The sequence below is a fragment of the Eschrichtius robustus genome, chromosome 8 (genome assembly GCF_028021215.1).
Source record: "Eschrichtius robustus isolate mEscRob2 chromosome 8, mEscRob2.pri, whole genome shotgun sequence".
Classification (NCBI taxonomy): domain Eukaryota; kingdom Metazoa; phylum Chordata; class Mammalia; order Artiodactyla; family Eschrichtiidae; genus Eschrichtius; species Eschrichtius robustus.
The window spans coordinates 100,276,274-100,297,885 of NC_090831.1; the positions used below are offsets into that span (position 1 = coordinate 100,276,274).

The 21,612-nt window shown below is 36.5% G+C and overlaps 1 protein-coding gene across 1 annotated transcript in view; it reads left to right on the top strand.

Moving 5' to 3' along the window:
• KCND2 (potassium voltage-gated channel subfamily D member 2) overlaps positions 1–20,693 on the top strand; it is a 476,550-nt gene extending 455,857 nt beyond the window's left edge. Inside the window, exons 2-6 of the mRNA XM_068550069.1 lie at positions 7,951–8,113; positions 13,942–14,037; positions 15,434–15,526; positions 18,430–18,677; positions 20,346–20,693. Of these exons, the coding sequence (XP_068406170.1) occupies positions 7,951–8,113; positions 13,942–14,037; positions 15,434–15,526; positions 18,430–18,677; positions 20,346–20,523 (778 nt within the window). The 3' untranslated portion in view covers positions 20,524–20,693. The remainder of the gene's footprint in view (positions 1–7,950; positions 8,114–13,941; positions 14,038–15,433; positions 15,527–18,429; positions 18,678–20,345) is intronic.
• The last annotated feature ends 919 nt before the right edge of the window (positions 20,694–21,612 follow it).

Genomic DNA, 21,612 nt, shown 5'->3' on the forward strand with positions numbered 1-21,612 from the left:
TTTTCTATACACAAACCCAATCCTTTAATTCCCCCTAATTTTTACACTAAAAGCCTTGGTTAAAGGGCTCCTTATTTAAAATAATGCTTCAGTGATATTTCACATTACAGAAATGTACGTATCTTTCTACAAGAAATAGAAAATGCTGTCAGAATTCTGTTCCCTCTTTTTGGAAACACCCTAAACATAGATAATCTATGACATTGGTGAGGTTTTGTCCTGTTCAGCTTTCCAGAGGAATAAGATGCCCAAAATATATCCTAAATATTGAATGTGTGTAGGCAAAGATAAGGAATCAGTACAGGCAATTTACTGGAAATACTTCTCTCTCTCTGTCCCTCAGCTTGTGAAAACCAAAAGAGATACTGATTTCCAAACTTTCATTTAGGTTTTTATGCCCCCTAGTGGGTATTTCGTATTTCTGCAGTTGTAAAATAATGCTGGGATTTTCACAGCATTTCCTTTGTGCAGTGTGTGTTCAAACTGTTTATACTGACAAAGTGATATGTCCTTAAATATTCAAACTATACATTTTAAACATTATTTGGACCATTACACTTTCAATAATTTTATAAAAGCTCTGACAACCTTCAGGAAAATGCCTATGAAGACAGAAACTATCATAGAGTTCCCTGACCCACCTGAATTCCTTAAGAATCCATGGACTCCTGGCTAGGAGCCTCTATTTATGGGTATAAGGGCTTACTCTAGCTGCCCCTTTCATTTAGTAGATGCTAAGATTATTAATATTGTGAACAGTGGAAAAAGTAAAAATGAAAAATACACTTTAAAAAATTAGCTCAAAATTTGGTTTAGATTTAAAGAAACAGGAGAAGACACAGAATACTCTAAATAACTGTCTATGTTAGATAATCCAAAAAAAATGGTCAAATTTTCAACACACCTAGGATAGTATAGTGACTGATCCTACAGGAAAAGAGGCGGAAACAAAATCAAGGCAGCTTTTTAGGCAAACATTGATTTTACCATGTCAAAGAGCAATCTGCCTATTGTCAAAGTAATACCAGGGCCCCTCTGGCAGACAAGTTCTGTACCATAAGCAGGTGTCATATAGCAACACTTTTTAAAAAGCTGTTTGCTATTTGCAAACATTGCAGCTACTATAAAAATTATCCATCAAACTGTGATCCTTCTGGAATACTAAGTTGATGGCAGAAAAATTCATGAATAACATAGCTACTGAGACCCTAAGGGGTAGAATTATTAGTTGAGAAGTGATCCAGCTTCCAGGTCAGAAGAAAATATTTCTCAGACTTCTCTGACTAGCAGTCAGGTCTAGGAGAAAAATTCAAACGCAAAATCAGTGATTAAAATACACACACACACACAATCAGCTAATTGCTTTTACCAGGATGTTATTATACATATCACTTACCTTTAATTATTTAATTAGATGTCTTAGTCCATTTGCGCTGTTATAACAAAATATCACAGATTAGGTAGTTTATAGGCAACAAAAATGTATTTCTCAGAGTCCTGGAGGCCGAGAAGTCCAAAGTTATGGCGCCAGCAGATTCTATGTGGTAGCTGGTGAGGCCCATTTCCTGGTTCACAGACTGCCCTTCTCTGTGTGTCTTCACATGTCAGAAGGGGCTATAGGGAGCTTTGTGGGGTCTCTTTTTACAAAAGCATGAAGCCCATTCATGAGAGCTCCACCCTCATGACCTAATCATCTCCCAAAGGCCGCCCCCCCGGACCCCCCCCACCTCCTAACATCATCACAGGGGGCGTTAGGATTGCAACTTATGAATTGTGTATGGGGGTGAGGGAGCATGTAAACATATCATAATCAGATACCTAGTTTTCAGATACTTCTACCCCCAAATCCTGATTTATGTCCCATACAAAGTTGTTGGTTTTTTTTTTAATACTAACATAGTAGCCAAAATACAGTATTTATTGAACTAGCACCTGCTGGATACAACGTACAGGATGTCCTGGACTTCAGTGCAACTGCACAGAATCCATTCACTCTGTCCCTTATACCTAGCAATTTAAGACTTTTTCATTGTAAAAAAGAAAAAGGGAGAGCAAGAGATTGAATTACAGTAAGCATCAAGGTTTACTTTCAAATCAGCATTTCCTTCCTGTTATACGAAGATCTTTTCTACCTTTATAATTATTCATAGAATTCCTGGGTTTTGTTTTTTTTCTTGGTATCCATGGGAAATAGTTTCACAGATGGAAAGTCATGCCTTGGCTGGGGAGATTTGCCTTATATAACATTTCTCCTTTATCCAATGAGCCTACGTTTATACTCTTCAAATAAAAAGAGAAGAAAAAAATAGAACTGTATGAATAGGACTAGGAAGCTAGCAGTATTGTGTTCACACTGTGTTAAAAAATTCAAGGACATTGTTCTCCATTTTAGATCTAAATGTTTTTAGCCATATGATTTCTGGAGACATGCCAAAAATGGAAAATTTGAATAGATATTAGTAAAATTTGGTTTACACCGTATTATGCTTAAAAATTATTTAGACTTTCTAACCTATTTCAGTATTACTTGATAAATTGGGAAGATGGATAGTTAGATTGATAGATGATATATTCATTCTATCTGATTGTCTGAATTAACCAGATTTACCACTTTTTGGCATTGAATGCATGCCAGAATTCAAGTACTTAGCATGAAACTTTTGGATAATATTAGAGATTAAAATCTTCAAGAATCAACAATTGAAAGTCTTCTTGAGAAATTGGTCCTCTACTCAATATGATCTTTAACATATGGCAAAATATGTAATTTTAACCAAGTATTTTGGGGCAGTAAGTGCACATTTAGAATGAACATTTTTATGTGAATGATACCTCCATATTGTACCCTTTAACTAACGTAAGGAGGAAAGGGAGCAATAAACATAAAGTTTGGCAGATGTTCAGGGTGAAAAAGGAGCAGAAAGAAACTGGAGTGACTCTATATGGTGAATGTAGGAGAAAGAAGGAAAAGTTAGAAGACGCAGAGGAAAGTAGAAGTATGGGGAAAGCTTCCCTTCCATTAACAAAGTTCAAGCCTACTCATTTTTCATTATGTAAAACTAATTGGTAGTATTTCTTTTATATTATGCTGTCCTCTCTACTGTTTTCTTCTAAATTTTAATAATTCAAGATTTATCTTATTTGACTTTAGAGGCCCCTTATACTCTGTAAATCAATTTTATTTAAATATAGAAAAAAATATCTCTGTGGAAACAAAACCACATCTATGTAATGTTCTAGTGTAACTCTTTTTGGAAAATGGATTTTTGAAGACTTGAGGCATAATATTAAATTCTGAAGAAAACAAGAAAGAATAGAATATATAATACTGCTGAGCTTAGCATAAATTTAAGAATAAGGAGTTGGGAAAAGTGAGGTGTGTTTTTATGTGATAAATAAAAAATAAAACACCAACCGGTAAACGAGTTGCCTAGGAGAAGAATAATCATTAAAAGATGGCAGTACTGTGGGCAACACGTAAACTTTAAAATGATCGTTTGGCCACGATAAGTGTCACTTCGCATTATGAAGTTTTCTATGCTACGCCTTTCCTCCACTGAATTTCAGAGATATGATTCCTGAGGTCTGTAAGGCTGTTTTGCTTCTGACTACGAGTTGGAGTTTGAATACTAGTTAAAAGATCCTTTGTTGAACAAAGGAAAGCACCTGGTTTGCCAGAGAGCTGTTTCCCATCCCTAGCAGATTCTGTGCTCAGTTACAAGTTTGCAGGTAAAAATTACCCATTTCGATTCTCAAGGTCATTCCCAAGTGAGAAGTGAGACCAAATGGACAGTGTAAGAACAGATACAAATCACACTGTGCATTTTCCATGATTCTCCAACAGAGTCAAATGAATGAAATGTGCTTCAAATATTACAAATATCAACAGCAGTTTAATCTTAATAAGGACAGGGGGCCAAGGAGAAGAGCAGACAGGGTAGTAGATTCAGTACCAAGGGGTGTACGGAAGGGGGCAGCAGGAGCTCCTTTGGGATCAGCCAAGCCTTGGGCTGTCCTTGCATGAGGAATCACCGGGCAGCCTGGGCTACCTTAGTATCCTGCCTGTTCTGCTCCCTTGTACTTTCACCATCTTCCTCGGCTTTGGCTACCATCCTAATTTCCTGTAATGTGTGAAAGATCTGTCTTTCCACCCAAGAGTAGAAAGATGAGAGATATTCCCACCAACGAGCACCGTATTCTCACTGCCTCTTCCCACCGTAATCATTGCGGTACTGGTCAGTCATCTCAAATGCTCACTTGTACTTTCTTGATTGTGAAGGAAATTTGGATTACAGAACAAACATGACAAAGGTAAATAACAGACATAACTGTATTTGATGCAGATTAGCATGGCTATATGACATTAAACCACCCCTTTTGTATCTGTTATCTCTTTCCCCTTATGGATCCTTCTAGATGGGAATTTGCTGCCTTTCAGCAAGCTGGTTTATATCCTTACTTTCTCCCCTTTCGTTACAACATGAACAAGGTATTTCATTTTACCCATTTTTTCCCCCCTCTGAGTAATGAGTTCAGTTTCTGCTTTATTTATTCAAATTATAATCTCTGTTTATATTCAAAAAGGATTTACAGTGATTATTTTTCTAGTTGAATCCCAGGCCCTCATCAAAAATTGCTTTCTCAGGGAAACTTGCTTTATCAATTGGCCCAGAATCCCTTTGACTGAATCCCTCAGAATCTATTTTCTCCCTTCTTCTTTTAGGTGTGGCCTTTCTAAGGGCGTGATTACCCCCCTCCCTATCACCACCACCACCTGCCATCTGAGTTTACCAATCTCTCTTCTTAAAGTCTTACTGAACTTTGGGTTCGGTTTAGCCGTTAATTTTTTCTAAAAATCACAAGTATGCTGACCTTGCCCACTGGATGACATAGTGAGCCTAAAATACAAAAAGTAGTTAATAAATAGTAATTTTTAAAAATCTCTTAGAAAGAGGCAGGAAAAACTATATGATGGATTCATTTAGCTATTTTAATTTATTTTAAAAGGTTTACTTTAATTATCGATACATGGACTTAATGCTTATCTTCTCTGGCTATAACAAATAGTTGAGTTTTATTTACTTTCCTTTTTGAGAGACACTTTCTAGATCCTAACTGTTAAACATTAAAATCAAATCTCTTTTCTGAAAAGCTGTTTTTAAGTATGCATGTACATATGGGGAGTATGTGTGTTATAGATTTCTTCAGAGCTCATGCATAGTCAGTGCAAAAGGAAAGAAGATATTTATAAATTATCGCCGGGCACTCATGAACTGTGGTGAACATGGTAATTGGCTCATGTGCGCAGCGTTGTATAAAAAGTTGATCTTCCACTGGCCTATCCTTATGGTAAGAAGGACCTCAAGCCTTTTACGCTCACCTTGTAAATTCCTTTCGTTTTGACTGTTTCCTCACTAACATAATCTTCAGATTATGATTTAGCTTCCCCGATGGACTATGGAAAGAGACCCTGTTTCATATGGATGCAGCATTCCAGTTCTTGGGTTGGTTTTTTTTTTTTTTTTACTGTAAATTAATACTGTCGTTCTGATGCCAGAACCGTGTGGGAATTTTAGTTACAGTGAATTAGCTCAACTGCTGATCAAACACTGACAAGAATGAGTCACTGAGCCTTCAAAGCAGAGGACTAGAGCCTGGAACGGGGTCACAGAATGAAGTGCTACTCAGTACAACCTGCTGTCACTCTCAGCAGCCTTTCCTGGGCCAATTCTTCTGCAACTTCCATCTCCATGTTGACATATAAATGTGTTCCCACAAAAAACAATGTTAATTAGAATGATCGTTTCCTAGATCACCCTTCAAGATACAGTGTATCCCCAAGTACTATCAAACTCCCTAAGTCTGGATTCCAATATCTGTGCCCTGTTTCTAAGGACTAAACTCTCAGTGCGCTGAGCACCCTGGAGCCCTGAAGCGAGCAGGGAGTAGCTGGAGCTCCAGAGGTGCAGCTGGGCAACTTCTGCAATACTATGATCAGAAGATCTCCTTCTTGAAACTAATAGAATGTTATATGTCACTTATATCTCAATTAAAAATGCATATATCAAATCGATATGTTGTCCACCTGAAACTAATATAATGTTATATGTCACTTATATTTCAATAAAAAAAGACCTCCTCCTTGCCCCCCTCTCCAGGAATGAACTCTTAGAAGAACTCTATATCAATAAGGTAGAGAAAATATATTCATTTAACTAATATTTATTAAGAACTTGCTTTGTGCTAGTGAGATACAAAATAGAACAGCTCCAGCTTTATCAGGGTTATAGTCTCATGTCAGCAGGGCATGTGGGGAGCCAAAGAATAAACACATTTACAAATTAGAAAGTTTCGTGTGTTAATAAGTACTGTGAGGATAATCAAATGGGAAGGTGTTATAGAGAAAGACTGGGGGAAAAGAATAACACCACTAAGGGGAAGATGGCCAGAAAATAACTTCTGGAATGGAGACAATTAAGTCTCAACCTGAATAATGATGATCTAGGGGCTGCACATGTGATAGAAATTCAGATGGCCAGTGTGGCCAGAGGATGGGGAGCCTGGTGGGAGATGGTGTGAAATATAGCCAGAAACTAAAGGATGTAAGCCGTTGGAGACAAAAGTGAGGAGTTTGGATTTATTTTAGTTTCAGGTTTATTAGAAGGTTTAAGCAAAGTAGCAAGAGCCCAATCTCCATTTTAAAAACTATAACTCTGGCTGTTATATTGGTATGAATTCTAACGAGGTAAATGTAGAAAAGGAAGTTCAAGTAAGGAGTGATATCCATGGCTCTGGGAAGCGATGATGATGGCTTAGATTATTGTAAAATGGAGGTTGAGGAAAGAGACCCGGATGGAATATAATTTAGTTTGGTCAGAGGCAGCAAGACTAGCTGAGAAATGAGATGCAGGGACTAAAGATGGGGTGGCTCTTTCTGTGTTGATATGAGCAACTGGGTGGTTTGTGGTTCCATTTAATTAGAGGTGGTAGACCATGAGAGGAACAGATTTGAGGGGGCTGGAGGAAGCTAGGGAAATAAGAGTTCCTTTTTGGCTAATTTAAGTCTTAATTGGTTCTTAAACATCTAGCGGTAGGAATAATCAGAGCAGAACCCACTGTCTGATTTTCAAGATAGACATCAGGGGTGTCAGTGTAAATTAGTGTATTGGCAGCATGTAGATAGTTCTAAGCTATGGGACTGGATAAAATCACATAGGAAGAGGGTTTATACGGAGAAGATAAGAGGCTGAGACCTAAATTACTCCGAAATTTAGAAATCAGATAAGGGAAAGGAGCCAGAAAAGAAGATGGAGAAGAAGCAACCAATGAGGTAGAAGGCCACTAAGGAAATTTGCTAACATTGAAGCCAACAGAAAGTATTTTAAGGAGAGAGAAAACGAATCAAGTACAAATAAGAGATTGAGTAAGGTCATCATGGAGAAATGGCCACTGGATTTCACAAGTGAAGGTTAATGGGACCTTGGAAAGTTCATTTTTTTAAGATAGTATATCTGATGACAGGAATGTGATGTACCACTTTTTCTATTTAAATTTCATAACCAGTCCAATGTTGAAAAAAATTAAGTGGAAAAGAGTGTTATCTAGACTATAAAATTCAGCATGGAAATGTTGACTATAAGTAAATGTAAAGAACAATGCCATGTGATATAAAGGACAAATTAAACAGCTCTCATTACATCATCTGGCTTAAAATATTTTCCAATCAAAGCAATTTGTAAATGTTAGAGTCAATTTCTGCAAAGTGGAAAGGTAATTTTTATACTCAGATATTCATAATGTCTAGTTTATTGAAGTCTTAAGCCATGTATATTTTAGCCATGAAGTAGAGATACATTGGTCCAAAAAATCATTTGAGTTAAAGCTGAAAACTATTTGTAGCAGATAGAAATAACTTTCTATGACTTAATATATTTTTTTCTCTAACCCAAGGTATGGTGACATGGTACCAAAAACCATAGCAGGGAAGATTTTCGGATCCATCTGTTCGCTGAGCGGGGTCTTGGTCATTGCTCTGCCTGTCCCAGTGATTGTATCCAACTTCAGTCGAATCTACCACCAAAATCAACGAGCAGACAAACGGAGAGCACAAAAGGTGTGTATTCAGTTCTGTGCAACCACGATTTAGTGTCTCCCATTTTGTATAGTAAGCTTTAAAATCCCCTACTGGCTATTCAGTGTTCTGGATTTGGTCGATAGTTGCATCAGTCAGCACAAGCTAAATTATACTATAGTAAAAAAGAACCTTAATATCTTAGTGGCTTAAAGCAACAAGGAGTTAATCATGCTACAGATTGGTCTGGTGATAGAAACTCCATCTTGGCAATGTGCATCTGCAATCATTCAAGCAGGGGTAAAAGGACATGATGATTCACACACTGACTCCTAAAACTTCCTCCTGGAAGTGGGCCACATCACTTCCATCTCTACTGCCTTAACCAAAGTAAGTCACATAGCCGTGTGTAACTTCAAAACAGGCAGAGAAAGACAATCCTCCTGTGCAACCAGAGACAAAAGGAAAGAAATATTTGGTGAACAGCAGTAATGACAGTAGTAAAATCAAAGATAGATTCTTGGCAAATTTTATTAGAATCAGATTTCTTGATCTGATTCATTTAGTCTCTGTCCATCAGGGATCAAGCTGGTTCCAGTAGACAGGGCCTATTAAAGGGCACCAAAATATGTCTCAGATAGCCAACGTAGTTGACACAGGAAGTAGGAGAAATTTGATCATTAGTAGCTGAGTTTTATTTTTGGCCCAGCAGTTTACTGTTTCTCTGAACTTCACATCAGTGAACTAATCTCAGAGTAAACAGGTTGCATACTCATTTGTGAAGGCAGGAAAACAATACCTACATCACAGTAAGATTAAGATTATATGTAAATGTATATAAATATATATAAGCGTATCATAATATTAACAAGATTTAACATTTACTGGTGGCTTCCTATGTGCCAGGTATTGGTTTGATGTTTTTTTTAAAAAAAAATAATTCATATAGTCTTCTCAACAAGTCTAGAAGTTTAGTTACCATTATTATTCCTATTTCGTAGATGAGAATTCTAAACTACCCAGGATTTGAGAAATTCTAAGGTTGCATACCTAAAAAATTGGAGAACTCTCACTCAATCCAAGGGATCTGGCTTCCAGGTTCACACACTTGAACACTAAGATAGATGCCTCTCAGAAAAACTAACTATAAGAGGGAGGGGATATGGGAACATATGTATACGTACAGCTGATTCACTTTGTTATACAGCAGAAACTAACACACCATTGTAAAGCAATTATACTCCAATAAAGATGTTAAAAAAAAGAAAAACTGACTAAATGTTAGCACACTTCCCCTCCCCATTCTTTGTCAAAATAATCACCTTGAGAGTCAGGGCCCTTGTTACTTAAAAATAATTACGGAAATCTCTTTTACAGTTTCCTTAAGGCTATGGTGCTAGATTTCCAGGATTCTTCATGGATACTGTATCATGTCCTTTAAGAATAGATTTATTTTTTTAATATCAAAAAAAATTCATAACCATGACTAAAGTGGATGTACAATATGGGTATAACTATGAAATATCATGAGAGATTTTGGTGCAGTTCATAACTGGCTTTGTACGTAGCTCTAGAACAGGATTTTAAACATGCTTTCGAACAATGTTGATCTCTTTAGTAAAGCAAAAAGTATACTTTATACTTCATACAGGATAAAATATAAAACCTCATAAAGTAACTCTTTGGAAAGTTCGGGTTAATCAACATGGTCACACAGCATGTTGTCCAGAGAATTTGTTGACATCCATTGTCAGAGGTCTGCTTCCTTTAGCAAAGAATCACTCTTTTAGCCTTGTAGTTTCTTGCTTTATGGAATCCCCCATTTTTGGACAAGTATCAAGCCTTTAACCAATTATTGTAGAGAAGAGTAATAAATAAAACTGATAATCCAATAAACAAGGTACCCTCTGGGCAGTTGTAGTCTCAGGCAGGGCACACTTTCACAAGCAGAGATGGAGGAATTTTGGCCACAGTTGGCCTCCATCAGGGCTTGTCATGTACCACAGCTGTGGCTCTGCCCACACATTACAGTCTCTCTACTGGGTACACACAAGTGCATTGTTTAAAAATAACAGAAATCCTACAAAAAGCATAGCTCTCCAGCATCCATCCATCTCCAGTCTAGAAACTTCTTCTTTAATATGAGCCACCTATCATTCATTTTCTCAATGCCAAAAAAAAAAGAGCTACCTGCATGAAAACTGTTCGAGGTACAAATCTGATTTTCAAATAAACCAGTCTTCAAAATATCTGTTATTTTTTTAAATTTTGTCATCTGCAACAAGCAAATCAATATAGAAAATCTTAGAATGTTTTAGAAGCTTTTTTGTCTAAATAAATTTAGAATGCAAAAATAAATAAATATGATATTTAAAAAGTACACTAAATTGAAAAGCATGTTTTATGAATTTTTTATCTTTAAAGTATCTCCTGTATTCTAAGTTTCTGCCATAATGCAATGAATTTTAATATTGTGACTACTAGTATATAGGAAGCCAAATATAATAACCTAATGTGACATGTCCAGTAAATAGTCTGTGACCAAAAACTGAACAAAGTCATCTAAGAAAGAAAGGTGGATATGGAAATAAATAAGTTACTTACCAAAGGATATTTTCTATTTTCCTTCCCAAGAAATTTTTTAAAAAACAATAAACATTCGTTAGGCTAAGATAGTTTATCTGGAACTGGGTGATTTGACAAATATCAGAGTTATGCAAAAATAACCAGCTAATTCAGCCAAGCAAGATGTCCATTCAGTAAAAGTGTCAGTCAAGCTGAATAATAAATATTACAAAATGCTTTTTTAGACCAGAATTTTTTATGTTTAGTCCCATTGACAGCACCAAGCTCAAGCAAAACCTTATACACAATTAAAATAAGACAGTCTTGCATATCTGCACTTGCTCTTTTCAATTAAAATAACAAGTATTCAGTATCTGAAGAAAAATCCTCTTCTACACACACACACACACACACACACACACACACACACACACCAGAATATAATGGCAGAATATGGAGACATTTAGTCTCTTTTCTTACTCTCTTCAGATTTCTGAATCTTATGTCCCAAGTCCTGCATCCTCAATGTAACTTTCCCTTGACAGACCAACTCATAGTCATTTCTCTCTTCCTCCCAAATCTTACGTCACTTGCTATCTCTATTCTCTATTTGGCAATTCTGTTTGACTTTATTTTTACTTTTATCTTTTTATGAATATTATCTTCTTAGCCAAAGCTTAATATATCTTGAGAGCATTACCATGTCTTGCATTTTAATGCCTTATACTTATTTCCATTTTTTAATCTACTATTTCTGGTATTCTGGTTGAAGGCCAGCATTCAGCAGACATTTGGCATGGTGCGCCACAAGACCAAGTAAACCAATTAACTCATGTAGTATTGTAGCAAAATGAAAGAGAAGTCGTGAATGAAACTGAGATGGGAGGTTCTTTTTCTAACACAGTACATGACTTAGCAAAATGGCTATTCTGTCTCTAAAACAACTGTTTCTTTTTCCTTAAACTTAGAACTACTTCTGTGGTAGTGGTTGCCATAATATGTAGGTTTTCCATTATGGAAAATATGTCATTTTCCTTTGTTGGACAGTATTTTTAGGTAATGCACATGTCTCATTTATGAAAGAAAGTAATATTTCCTAATACTGAGGCTAAATGCTTGGAGAATGACATAGGTGAGACTAGTAACTATGATATAGGCAATATAATTACATGCAGTGGCTGCAAAAAAAAAGAAAAAAAGAAAGAAAGAAAGAAAGAGGAGGGGAGTGGGGGAGGAGGGGAAGGTTGAGGGAGGAAGGGAACCAGAAAAGGCATTGAATGTTCCAGAAGCCCAGTGAGACTTTAGGACTGAAGTTTCAACAATACCCCTTTCTGGAAACCAAATGTATATTTATATTACTTATTTCTGAATTATTACGCCAATTCTAAGTCATTTCCAAATGTGCTTGTCACTTCCCGTTGTTTTATTGAGTCTGTTCTGAAATCCTGGCTGCACCACACAGCTTGAAGTTAAGCATTTTCTACCTTCCAACTTCATTCTCTAGTACTGTCTCAGTGTTTTGAGTCATCTAAACACTATCGTGCCAACCAAAAGTGAAATTTGTCTATTTTTCCCATCCCTTATAAATATGATCTTTGTACAGAGTTTTATTTTAACCTGGAATCAGCACACAGGAAGAAGAAATTCACAGAGGAAGAGAGAAGGGATGGGGTTGAAGCCAGATGATATCTTAATGCTATTCTGAGAGCTTCCAACGTCTCAGTGCTACTGTCAAATGCTGTGGGTGTGGGTAAAAGGGCGCCTTGGTACAACTGTGGAGGGAAGTTTGGCAAAACCTATCAAACAAAACAAACACACACACCCTTTGATCCAGGAATAATGCTGCTTCTAGAAATTTGTCTTGCAGATCAGTTCCAAGCAGGCAACATTGCTTGTAGTAGCAAAAAATGCCTTAAAAATTAATTGTGGTTGGCCTGCTAGCTAAATGATGCTTCTCATTCCTACAGTGGTATATTACACAACCCTAAATAGATGAGGTGGCTTTATGTAGATATGGGAGGAGTCCCACTTGTACTAAATGAAAACAGCTGAGTGCAGAAGAGTGTGCAACATATTCTCCCGAGTAAAAATGTATGCATATATACATAGGAATATATATTTGCGTTTATATATCTAGAATATTTCTGGTAAGATTCTCTAGAAATATTGCCAGTGGTTGACTCTGAAGAACAGGAGTAGGTAAGTCCAGAGAGACTTACTTGTTTTTCATGTACTATTGTAGTCTCAAAATTTTTGTCGTATGTATATATTCATTTTCCATTTAAAAAATCTAGATAATTAAAATTGTTTTATTAAAAAGAAGATTCCAGGGCTAGAGACTGAGATAGTCTTCCTCTGGGTTGTTTAGAAAGGGAACAAATGGAGTCATTACAAGTAAGTTCTTACCCAAGCCACTCCAGTTTCTTCCTTACATACACTTGTTATATGCGTCACACGAACAGAATGGTCACCAAGATAGTGCTTCCCAGGAAATGAAAACCAGACTCATACCATGACAGTCTGGGGCAGATATACAACAGCAGTTTTAAAGTAGAACAGAATATCAGAAGTCCAACCAGTAGACAAAGTGGATAAATTTAGGGATTTTTTTTTTTTTTTTTTTAGAGAGCCCATGTTGTTCAATACAGCGTCTACACTGGCCAATTTAACAAAAGAATTGCAAAAACAGAATTTGATATTTGAGGATGCAGATACAACTGAATAGTTTTTTTTTAAGGAAGGACTGAAGGAAGGGAGAGAGGAAGGAAGGAAGGAAGGAGAGCGGGAGGGAAGCAAGTAAGAAATAGAGAGGAGAGGGGAGGGGAGGGGTGGGGAAGAGAGGAGGAAAGAAAAAAAAGAAAGGCAGTAGGTTCCTGGAACGTAATTACTAAATTTAAAAAGAACATTAGTTTAAATGAAAAGAAGTTGGCTGTTGGTTTGCTGGGTCTTCATTTCATTAAGTCACTCAGGTTGGGATAAGTGAAAATACAAGCCGTACTGCTATTTTTCTCTTGATACAATTGACAGAAACAACACTGAAATAACGTGATCTTACTGTAAAGACTTAATTACAATTCTTAAATGTATAACCCAACTCCAAAGTAGTTCATCAATCTCACTGATAAACATTAACTAAAGTAAAGCACTTAAATGGTGAAAGTTTACTTTTCAGTAGTTACATGTGAGAAGCTGGCATGCTTTTAAAAATATGTACGCTGACAGTAGGATTATATAAGAATGCACTCAGTGTTTTAAGAAATCCAGTCATAGATCCTTATAGGACATTGCTTTTTTTTCTCTTACAGAAAGCCAGACTGGCCAGGATCCGGGCAGCCAAAAGCGGAAGTGCAAACGCTTACATGCAGAGCAAACGGAATGGCTTACTCAGTAACCAACTGCAGGTACAGTCAAGCATTTCGTTTCCTTTAATGTTCAAGTTATTGGTGCAATATTGATTTAGTTCTACTTAACCATGTAATTTTATTGTGGGTAATTACGAAAATGGCTATGAAACAACAAAAGTGTCATCTTTTAATAACCTCGCCCTGTACCATCTTTTCTCTTTTTTTTTAAGAGGAAAAAAATGTGTCTTTACTAGAACTATCCACGAAAATTGTTTTCTAACAATGGCATCCCAGGTGGAATACAATGACTCTGTATGTTTAGTATACATATTATGGTTTATAATACCATATTTCCACAAAAACAAACCAGGACTCCTTGGAAAAATAGCCAATTCCATGCCTGTCGCCCTGTACCATCTTACTGGCTGGAGGCTAGAAGCTGGGCTATGAAATATTGCCAGTGAATCATGATTCCCATTCATGGTTGGGCAATATTTCTGCACTATCTCACATAAACTTGGGAAAAGTCAAAAATTCTCAACGACTCAAATACCTAGGTTTTGTTTTTTTCTTTTTAATTTCAAAATTATGTATGCGGGCTTCCCTGGTGGCGCAGTGGTTGAGAGTCTGCCTGCCAATGCAGGGGACACGGGTTCGAGCCCTGGTCCGGGAGGATCCCACATGCCGCGGAGCAACTAGGCCCGTGAGCCACAACTACTGAGCCTGCGCGTCTGGAGCCTGTGCTCCGCAACAAGAGAGGCCGCGATAGTGAGAGGCCCGCGCACCGCGATGAAGAGTGGCCCCCGCTTGTCGCAACTAGAGAAAGCCCTCGCACAGAAACGAAGACCCAACACAGCCAAAAATAAAAAAAGAAATAAATAAATTTAAAAAAAAATTATGTATGCTCCTTAAAGTTCATTTGAGTGGAGATGCGGCGGCGGGAGGGTTGACGTGGTGTCTTGTTTTACTTCTTACTGAAGAGGGAACACCACTCTGTGTTATAAAGTTCACATGGTATGAAATATAATGAGAAAACTTTACTTTTACCTCAAAACTCTCTTTTAATGTCTAGGATTCCCATCATCTTTACTTACATAATAGCTTTTGTGTAGGTAAGCATGATGGTGGTTTCAGGATTATCTAAGTACTAGCTTAAATATTATTATCCCAGGCTTTCAAAGGTAGTTGGGAGATGAATGAGTAAAAGAAAATCAAATTTTCAATTCATGGAGGCAAGTCTAAAAGGCCAGACCGCTAATCTGACGAAAATGTAAATGCTGATTATCAAACTCAAAAGCAACTCTACATTTGATCCATTTTAGTTAAAAAAAAAATAAAATGCTGCCATTTAATCTCAGGAAACAGGCCAGATCTCTCTGTGGAAATATGTGGCCGAGGTTCTCATTGTTTGCAAATAAAATAGAAGGCCCTTCTGTCTTCTCCCTGTTAACAGTCCTCCGAGGATGAGCAAGCCTTTGTTGGCAAATCCGGCTCCAGCTTTGAAACCCAGCACCACCACCTGCTTCACTGCCTGGAAAAAACCACGGTAAGGAAAAGGCAGGACTGCCTGCCCCTGCAACTCAGACAGCAATCCCATTGGTTTTTGTGAATATTTAATGCATCCAAGCACGATTTCACCATCTGCATTACTGCAAAATATACTAAAAACCAAACAAATCCACAATAATTGAAATTACTTTGAAAGACTGTAGTGACGTTTCAACTTAGAAAGTATTTTAGAGACTTATTAAAATGTTTTTATCCTTAGTGGTAATCTTAACCATAGGCTAAAATATCAGTTTAATGCAGATGGAAAATTGTCTTCCAGTAGCTGACTGCAAGTCCTATAAAATATCTTCTTCTCCTGATTCTTAAAATGCTGATTAAACAGAAATAAAAATAATGAAGTTTAAGTGTTCCTGACATCTGGATAAAGGGAATAGCAATAGCAATAACAAAATAGAGAATAACTGAATATAAGCATTTCTTTCATTCACAGGTATAATAAACAGAGATTGATAATAAAAACTATCTGTTCTCATAAGAAAAATGACGCATTTAATTACTGGCATACCCCTTGGGGCTGAGGATCCAGTCTGCATTTCTCCACTTGTAAGCTCCCAGTTGGACCGTCTCTTTAACAAAAGCATCTGTTTCCTAGCTAGCTTGTCAAAAGGGATCACAGTCTGTGACCACAGAGCAGAATAAAACTTTCACTGTATTTGAATCAAGTCTGCTTGTTCACTCACCAGAGACACATATTTGTATTCTCAATTCTGACATACTGTCCATCCACTTACTCATATACTTATATAGTCTTTCAACCAACATGTATTACTTGCCTATTATGTGCCAGACAGTGAGCCAGACCCAAGATACACCGTGAAGTCAAGTATGGCCTCTGCCCCCCTTGAGCCTGCAGGTTTGGGACAAAACATGGATGTTACTGGAGAAGGACAACTATCAGGGGAAGCAAAAATGGGGCCCCAGTAGACTGGGGGCAAAGAGGGCGGAGCCAGAGGGTACCAGATCAGGCAGGGCTTCCTGGTGGAACTTGAGTTAAGACCCACAGGACGATTATGAGTTAGTTAGGCAAAGAAATGAAGGGGCTAAAAGTTGATGTAAGCACCTGAAGAAGACTGGAACTTGGCCTAAGAGGAAGTAAAAGAACTTGAGGGTGGTCAGAGGAAAGAGGGTACCATGGCACAAGTAGAGGAGCAGAGGAAGGCAGTGGCCAGATAACCTTGTGTTTTGGAGGCACGTAGAGAATTTTGATCTTTATCTCGTAATAAATGGAAAATTATTTGAAGGCTTTAAACAGATTATATTAGTATCTTAAATAAAGATGTATACTTTATTAGGATAACTCTTTGAAAGTTAAATGATAACAATAATCAAATGTATTTATCCCTATCTTTTTCTTTCTATTTTCATTTTTTGACTATGTTACCTTTTAGGGCTTTTTTAATCAAAAATTATTTAATACTAATTAATATAGTTTAAATTGCACTACCTACAAAAATATATGTTAACCTGCCACAGAATGACTTCTTCCCTTTCAATCACTGATGAGATAAATTAGAATGTCACGCCTTATGACTTGTATTATGTATGTGAAATGTGCACTGTAAAAGAAGAAAACAGATTGTGACTCCTTTGTGAGCTATATTTTTTTCTATAAAATTTAATATTTAACATGAAATTCTGTCTTAGCTGATCATATTATCCTCTGGACTCTAAACAGAATGTTAAATTTCATTTACTTCAAAATGCTTGTCTCAGCAAAGAAATGGCAAAATGAGTAACTAAAACAATATTTTTCCTATTAGCCAGTAAATTCCTTCAGTTGTTTTACTAATATTTTACGATGAGAGATGGTTAAGTGAAATTTGGCATGGACAAAGCCTTCCATTATAAGACTATTCCCACCCACACAAAGAAAAAAAATAGTAATTGAAGATATTCTTAGTAGTTCAGACCAAAAATGTTTTCCCTTGTGCTTCTGAGGTAAAAGTCTGGCATAGGCAATTTAGGAAGCAATTCTTTATCAAATATTTTAAAAGCACATTTTACACTGTTTCACTAAGATGTGGTATATGAAATGATGTCCATCACTGTTGGCTTCTGGGTTAGAGGAACATAGACAGAGATCATGGGTCCAGCCAGTGATGTATCACAAAGATAAGAGTGGAGACCTCAAAAGTTCAGTGCTAACCCCTTCTGGGTCAGATATAAAGTGATACGTTCTGATAAATTTATTTTACTTATTGAATAAGTCTTATTTTACTTATTTAATAAGTCATATTTTTCTATACACTGGGAATTTTAGAGGAGCATATAAAGGAATGGGAATTGTCTTAGTTATCTCATTTTCTAATTAAAAAATATTCTCAATCCCATGTGAAAATATTTGCTAATATATAACAGACAATCTAACTTGGAACATTCTATTAAAATAGTCTCTTTCTCATAACTTCAGTCTGTCAGTTTGTTTAAAAATAAAGTACATGTGAATTTACACATTCCCCATGGGTATTATCTATATTCATTTTTGAGGGTTTCTAATATTTGGTTTATAACTTCCAGATTTTATATTTAACTTAATAAATGATATTTCAAGGTAAAGTTAGTCTATAAACAGATACTAAATCAGTCTGTGTATATCAATCTCAGGGTCTAACTAGAGAGAGATTATTTTCACACAAAGGCCAACAAGAAGCTTTGGTATTCTAATTATTATGAAAATGATATTTTTTTTACCCATAAGATAGTGTAAATGTACGTGGGCATATTTCACTTCTAAAAAGAAAACTATTCAAATCTTTTTTTCAGAGGTAAAATGTGATAATACTGTAAGTCAACCACACTTCAGGAAAAGCAATAAATACATTTTTTTAAGTTACAATGTGTTTCTGTGCTCTTTTCACATTTCTTACCGCTATGGAACAGAATCACGAGTTTGTGGATGAACAAGTCTTCGAAGAAAGCTGCATGGAAGTTGCAACAGTTAATCGTCCTTCAAGTCGCAGTCCCTCTGTCTCTTCACAACAAGGCGTCACCAGCACTTGCTGTTCAAGGCGACACAAAAAAACTTTCCGCATTCCAAACGCCAACATATCAGGAAGCCACCGAGGCAGTGTGCAAGAACTCAGCACGATTCAGATTAGATGTGTGGAGAGAACCCCGCTATCTAACAGGTACCTGAGATTAATCTGTGTGCGTTCACACGCCTGTGCTGCTTCTCAGAGCACATCTCCACCTGCTGTCATGTTGCCACCTCTGTGGCAATTAAATCCTTGTTCCTCGGGTCTAGAATGAGACAAAACTGGTCTGAAACAAGTCGGAAAATTAATCTACTGTAATATTCATTAAGAGTCAAAGGTAGTAGATGAATCAGTACTAAAAGAATAGAAAGAAGATAAGAAGTTCAGGCACACACAAATGTATTCTTACCTCTTCAACCTCACAACTTTTTCTTGAGCAGATACCTCTACACTCAGGAGTCCCCTAAATCAACACACATGGCCTGAAATGATAGTCAACACAAGCAAAAGAGACAAATTAAATTGACATTGATAGGATTGAAAGGTATTCAACAGCACCCAAAAATATTCAACATAGTCAATGTCACAGTGAAAACTAAAACTATGCCCAAAGGAATCTTTTGAATCAGTATACAATTTTGATCATAAAGGTATCTGGGGCCTCAACAAACACAAAAATCAATCCAATATCAAAAAAAGATAAGCAAAATGCTGAAATTGTTTACCTCTGGTGAGTTTATGGACAATTTAAGTGAAATTTTTCTATTGATATTTTCCCTTTGCTTCTGTTTACGTGCTACTTGTTTTGACCAAAATCATACATGTGTAATAATAAGTATCAATAGTACATTTCAACTAGATAAATCATTAAAAAGATCAATTTCTGCCCAAAGAATTTTCCTTTGTTCTTCAAACTAAAAAGCCTATCTTTTCAGATTAACAGTCTGTTAATTCAGTGCTACTTCTCTGTTGGCATCCAACAATCTTTGTGGAAAACCTGGATGAGATTCTGAATTTGGGCTCTGACTTGCGTAAATCAGATGTCTCTGGGATTAGAATATTAAATGTTGGAGCAATGAAAGATTTCTGCCTCTAAGATATTCTACCTGTATGTTGTTTTACATTTATTCCAAAACAAAGTAGAAAATGAAGAAGTGTTTAGAAAGAAAATCTTAGGACAAACATTTTAATTAAGTTTTCTATGGAAAAAAAGTAGTTTATAAAGTTCCTATGTCTACCCTCCTTACTCCTACCCTCTTTCCCCCTCCCTACACAGAGTATATAACTCATGCAAGAATGCCACTTGGGAAAATGTTTAAGTATTAGTAATGACTAACTTGAGTTCTTAACATTTGGCTGTCACTAAGTTGAGAGCCTTAAGGGCCTCATATATCCCAAAGAGACAAGGTAGTAAAGAGATTCTGTGGTCAAAAGAATTGAGGTTTATCCACAGGGTATGCCCCTTTCATGATGATATCTCAAACCTCTCAGAGGTCCTGTCTTAGAGAAAACTATTTTACTTTGCTCAACCTAGGCTTTCCCAAACTCACCTGCTCCTCTTTTTTGCATTTTTGTAGAAAACACTTTGAGAAACACATTGAACCAAATTCAGCTGGCTTTTAGACACTTACTCGATGTTAATGCCCTAATGTTCACCTTAATTTATCTTAAGGTTTGGTGTTTCATTTTTTTAAATCTTGGTGATTGTTCTTAGCCATTTAAAATGTTACTTATAAACATGAAAACATGTATCCCTCCGTTACTGGAAAAAAAATTTTAAGTAAACAACTCACTTTCTTAAATCTATCTTTTCCTCATCAGCCGATCCAGTTTAAATGCCAAAATGGAAGAGTGTGTTAAACTAAACTGTGAACAACCTTATGTGACTACAGCAATAATAAGCATCCCAACACCTCCAGTAACCACCCCCGAAGGAGATGACAGGCCAGAGTCTCCTGAGTACTCAGGAGGCAACATTGTCAGAGTGTCTGCTCTGTAAGACAATCGGAATCAGGTCCAAGAGAATTTGAGCCCTGGCTGTGGAAAGAATCCCAATGTGGAAGAAAGAAGACACAATAAACGTTTTGCAGATGAAAACGACAAAGCGAGGAGGTTGGTAGTGAAACAAAGACAGAGTTTCCAAACTTGAAGATGGAAATAAAACCACCAAATGGCATTTCTGATGGAGTCTAACCTGTCATACTGAGAAATAGTCTGTGGCCCTTTGACTTTGTGAATGAGCACAATGAAATGCCGCCTATTGATGCTTCTTATGACCAGAACTCTTTTTTAATAAAATAAATAAAATAAATCTTTGAACATAAAGTTCCAGTTGAATGCAAAACAAAAAAATACGGAAAACATTTTGATAAAAATTTTTCCTGTTAAAACCATGAACATTGGCGATGGTGAAGATGATTACACATTAAAAAAAAAAAACCTCATACAACACGTTTGTATTGACTGAAGGAAACCATCATAATGCATGCTAGAATTCTTTGGAGCCGTGATCTCAGTTTCCTTACGTTGTCTTCAGAATCGGCATGATAAACTATAATTGTAGAAAGAGGGAATTTCTGTGTGCTTACAACAAGCTGATTGTTCATGTTCCATGGTGGGCTGTGCAAATAAACTCCTTTTAGAACTGCAGTATTTCTCATGGGGATGCTCACTAGTAAATCTAAAGTGTTCAGATAGTTCAGTATTAATTATTGTTTTACCTTGCACCTAGATACTGTTACAACTGCAATAATTCATTGTACACCTGTTGTATCAGGAATCAGGATTTTTTGTTGTTGTATTTCCAGATCTTCTTAGATACAGTAAGAGCCACATTCCATAGAAAAACTTCTGGTGTCGCCAGGTTTTAGATAACTTTTTAATCCAAAACCCTGTGCCATAAATGTTTTTCTGTAATATTCTTCGGTCCGCTGTATTCCTGTGACAGTGCATTATTTGTTCCTGTATTTCTATAGCACCCTTCTATTGGATTTATCATCATCAGCTGGACTAATGTTTTGTAGTTCAAAGGACTTTCCTACTTTTGTATTCTTCAACAAGTTATCTTATAAGTAGATTATCATCATCA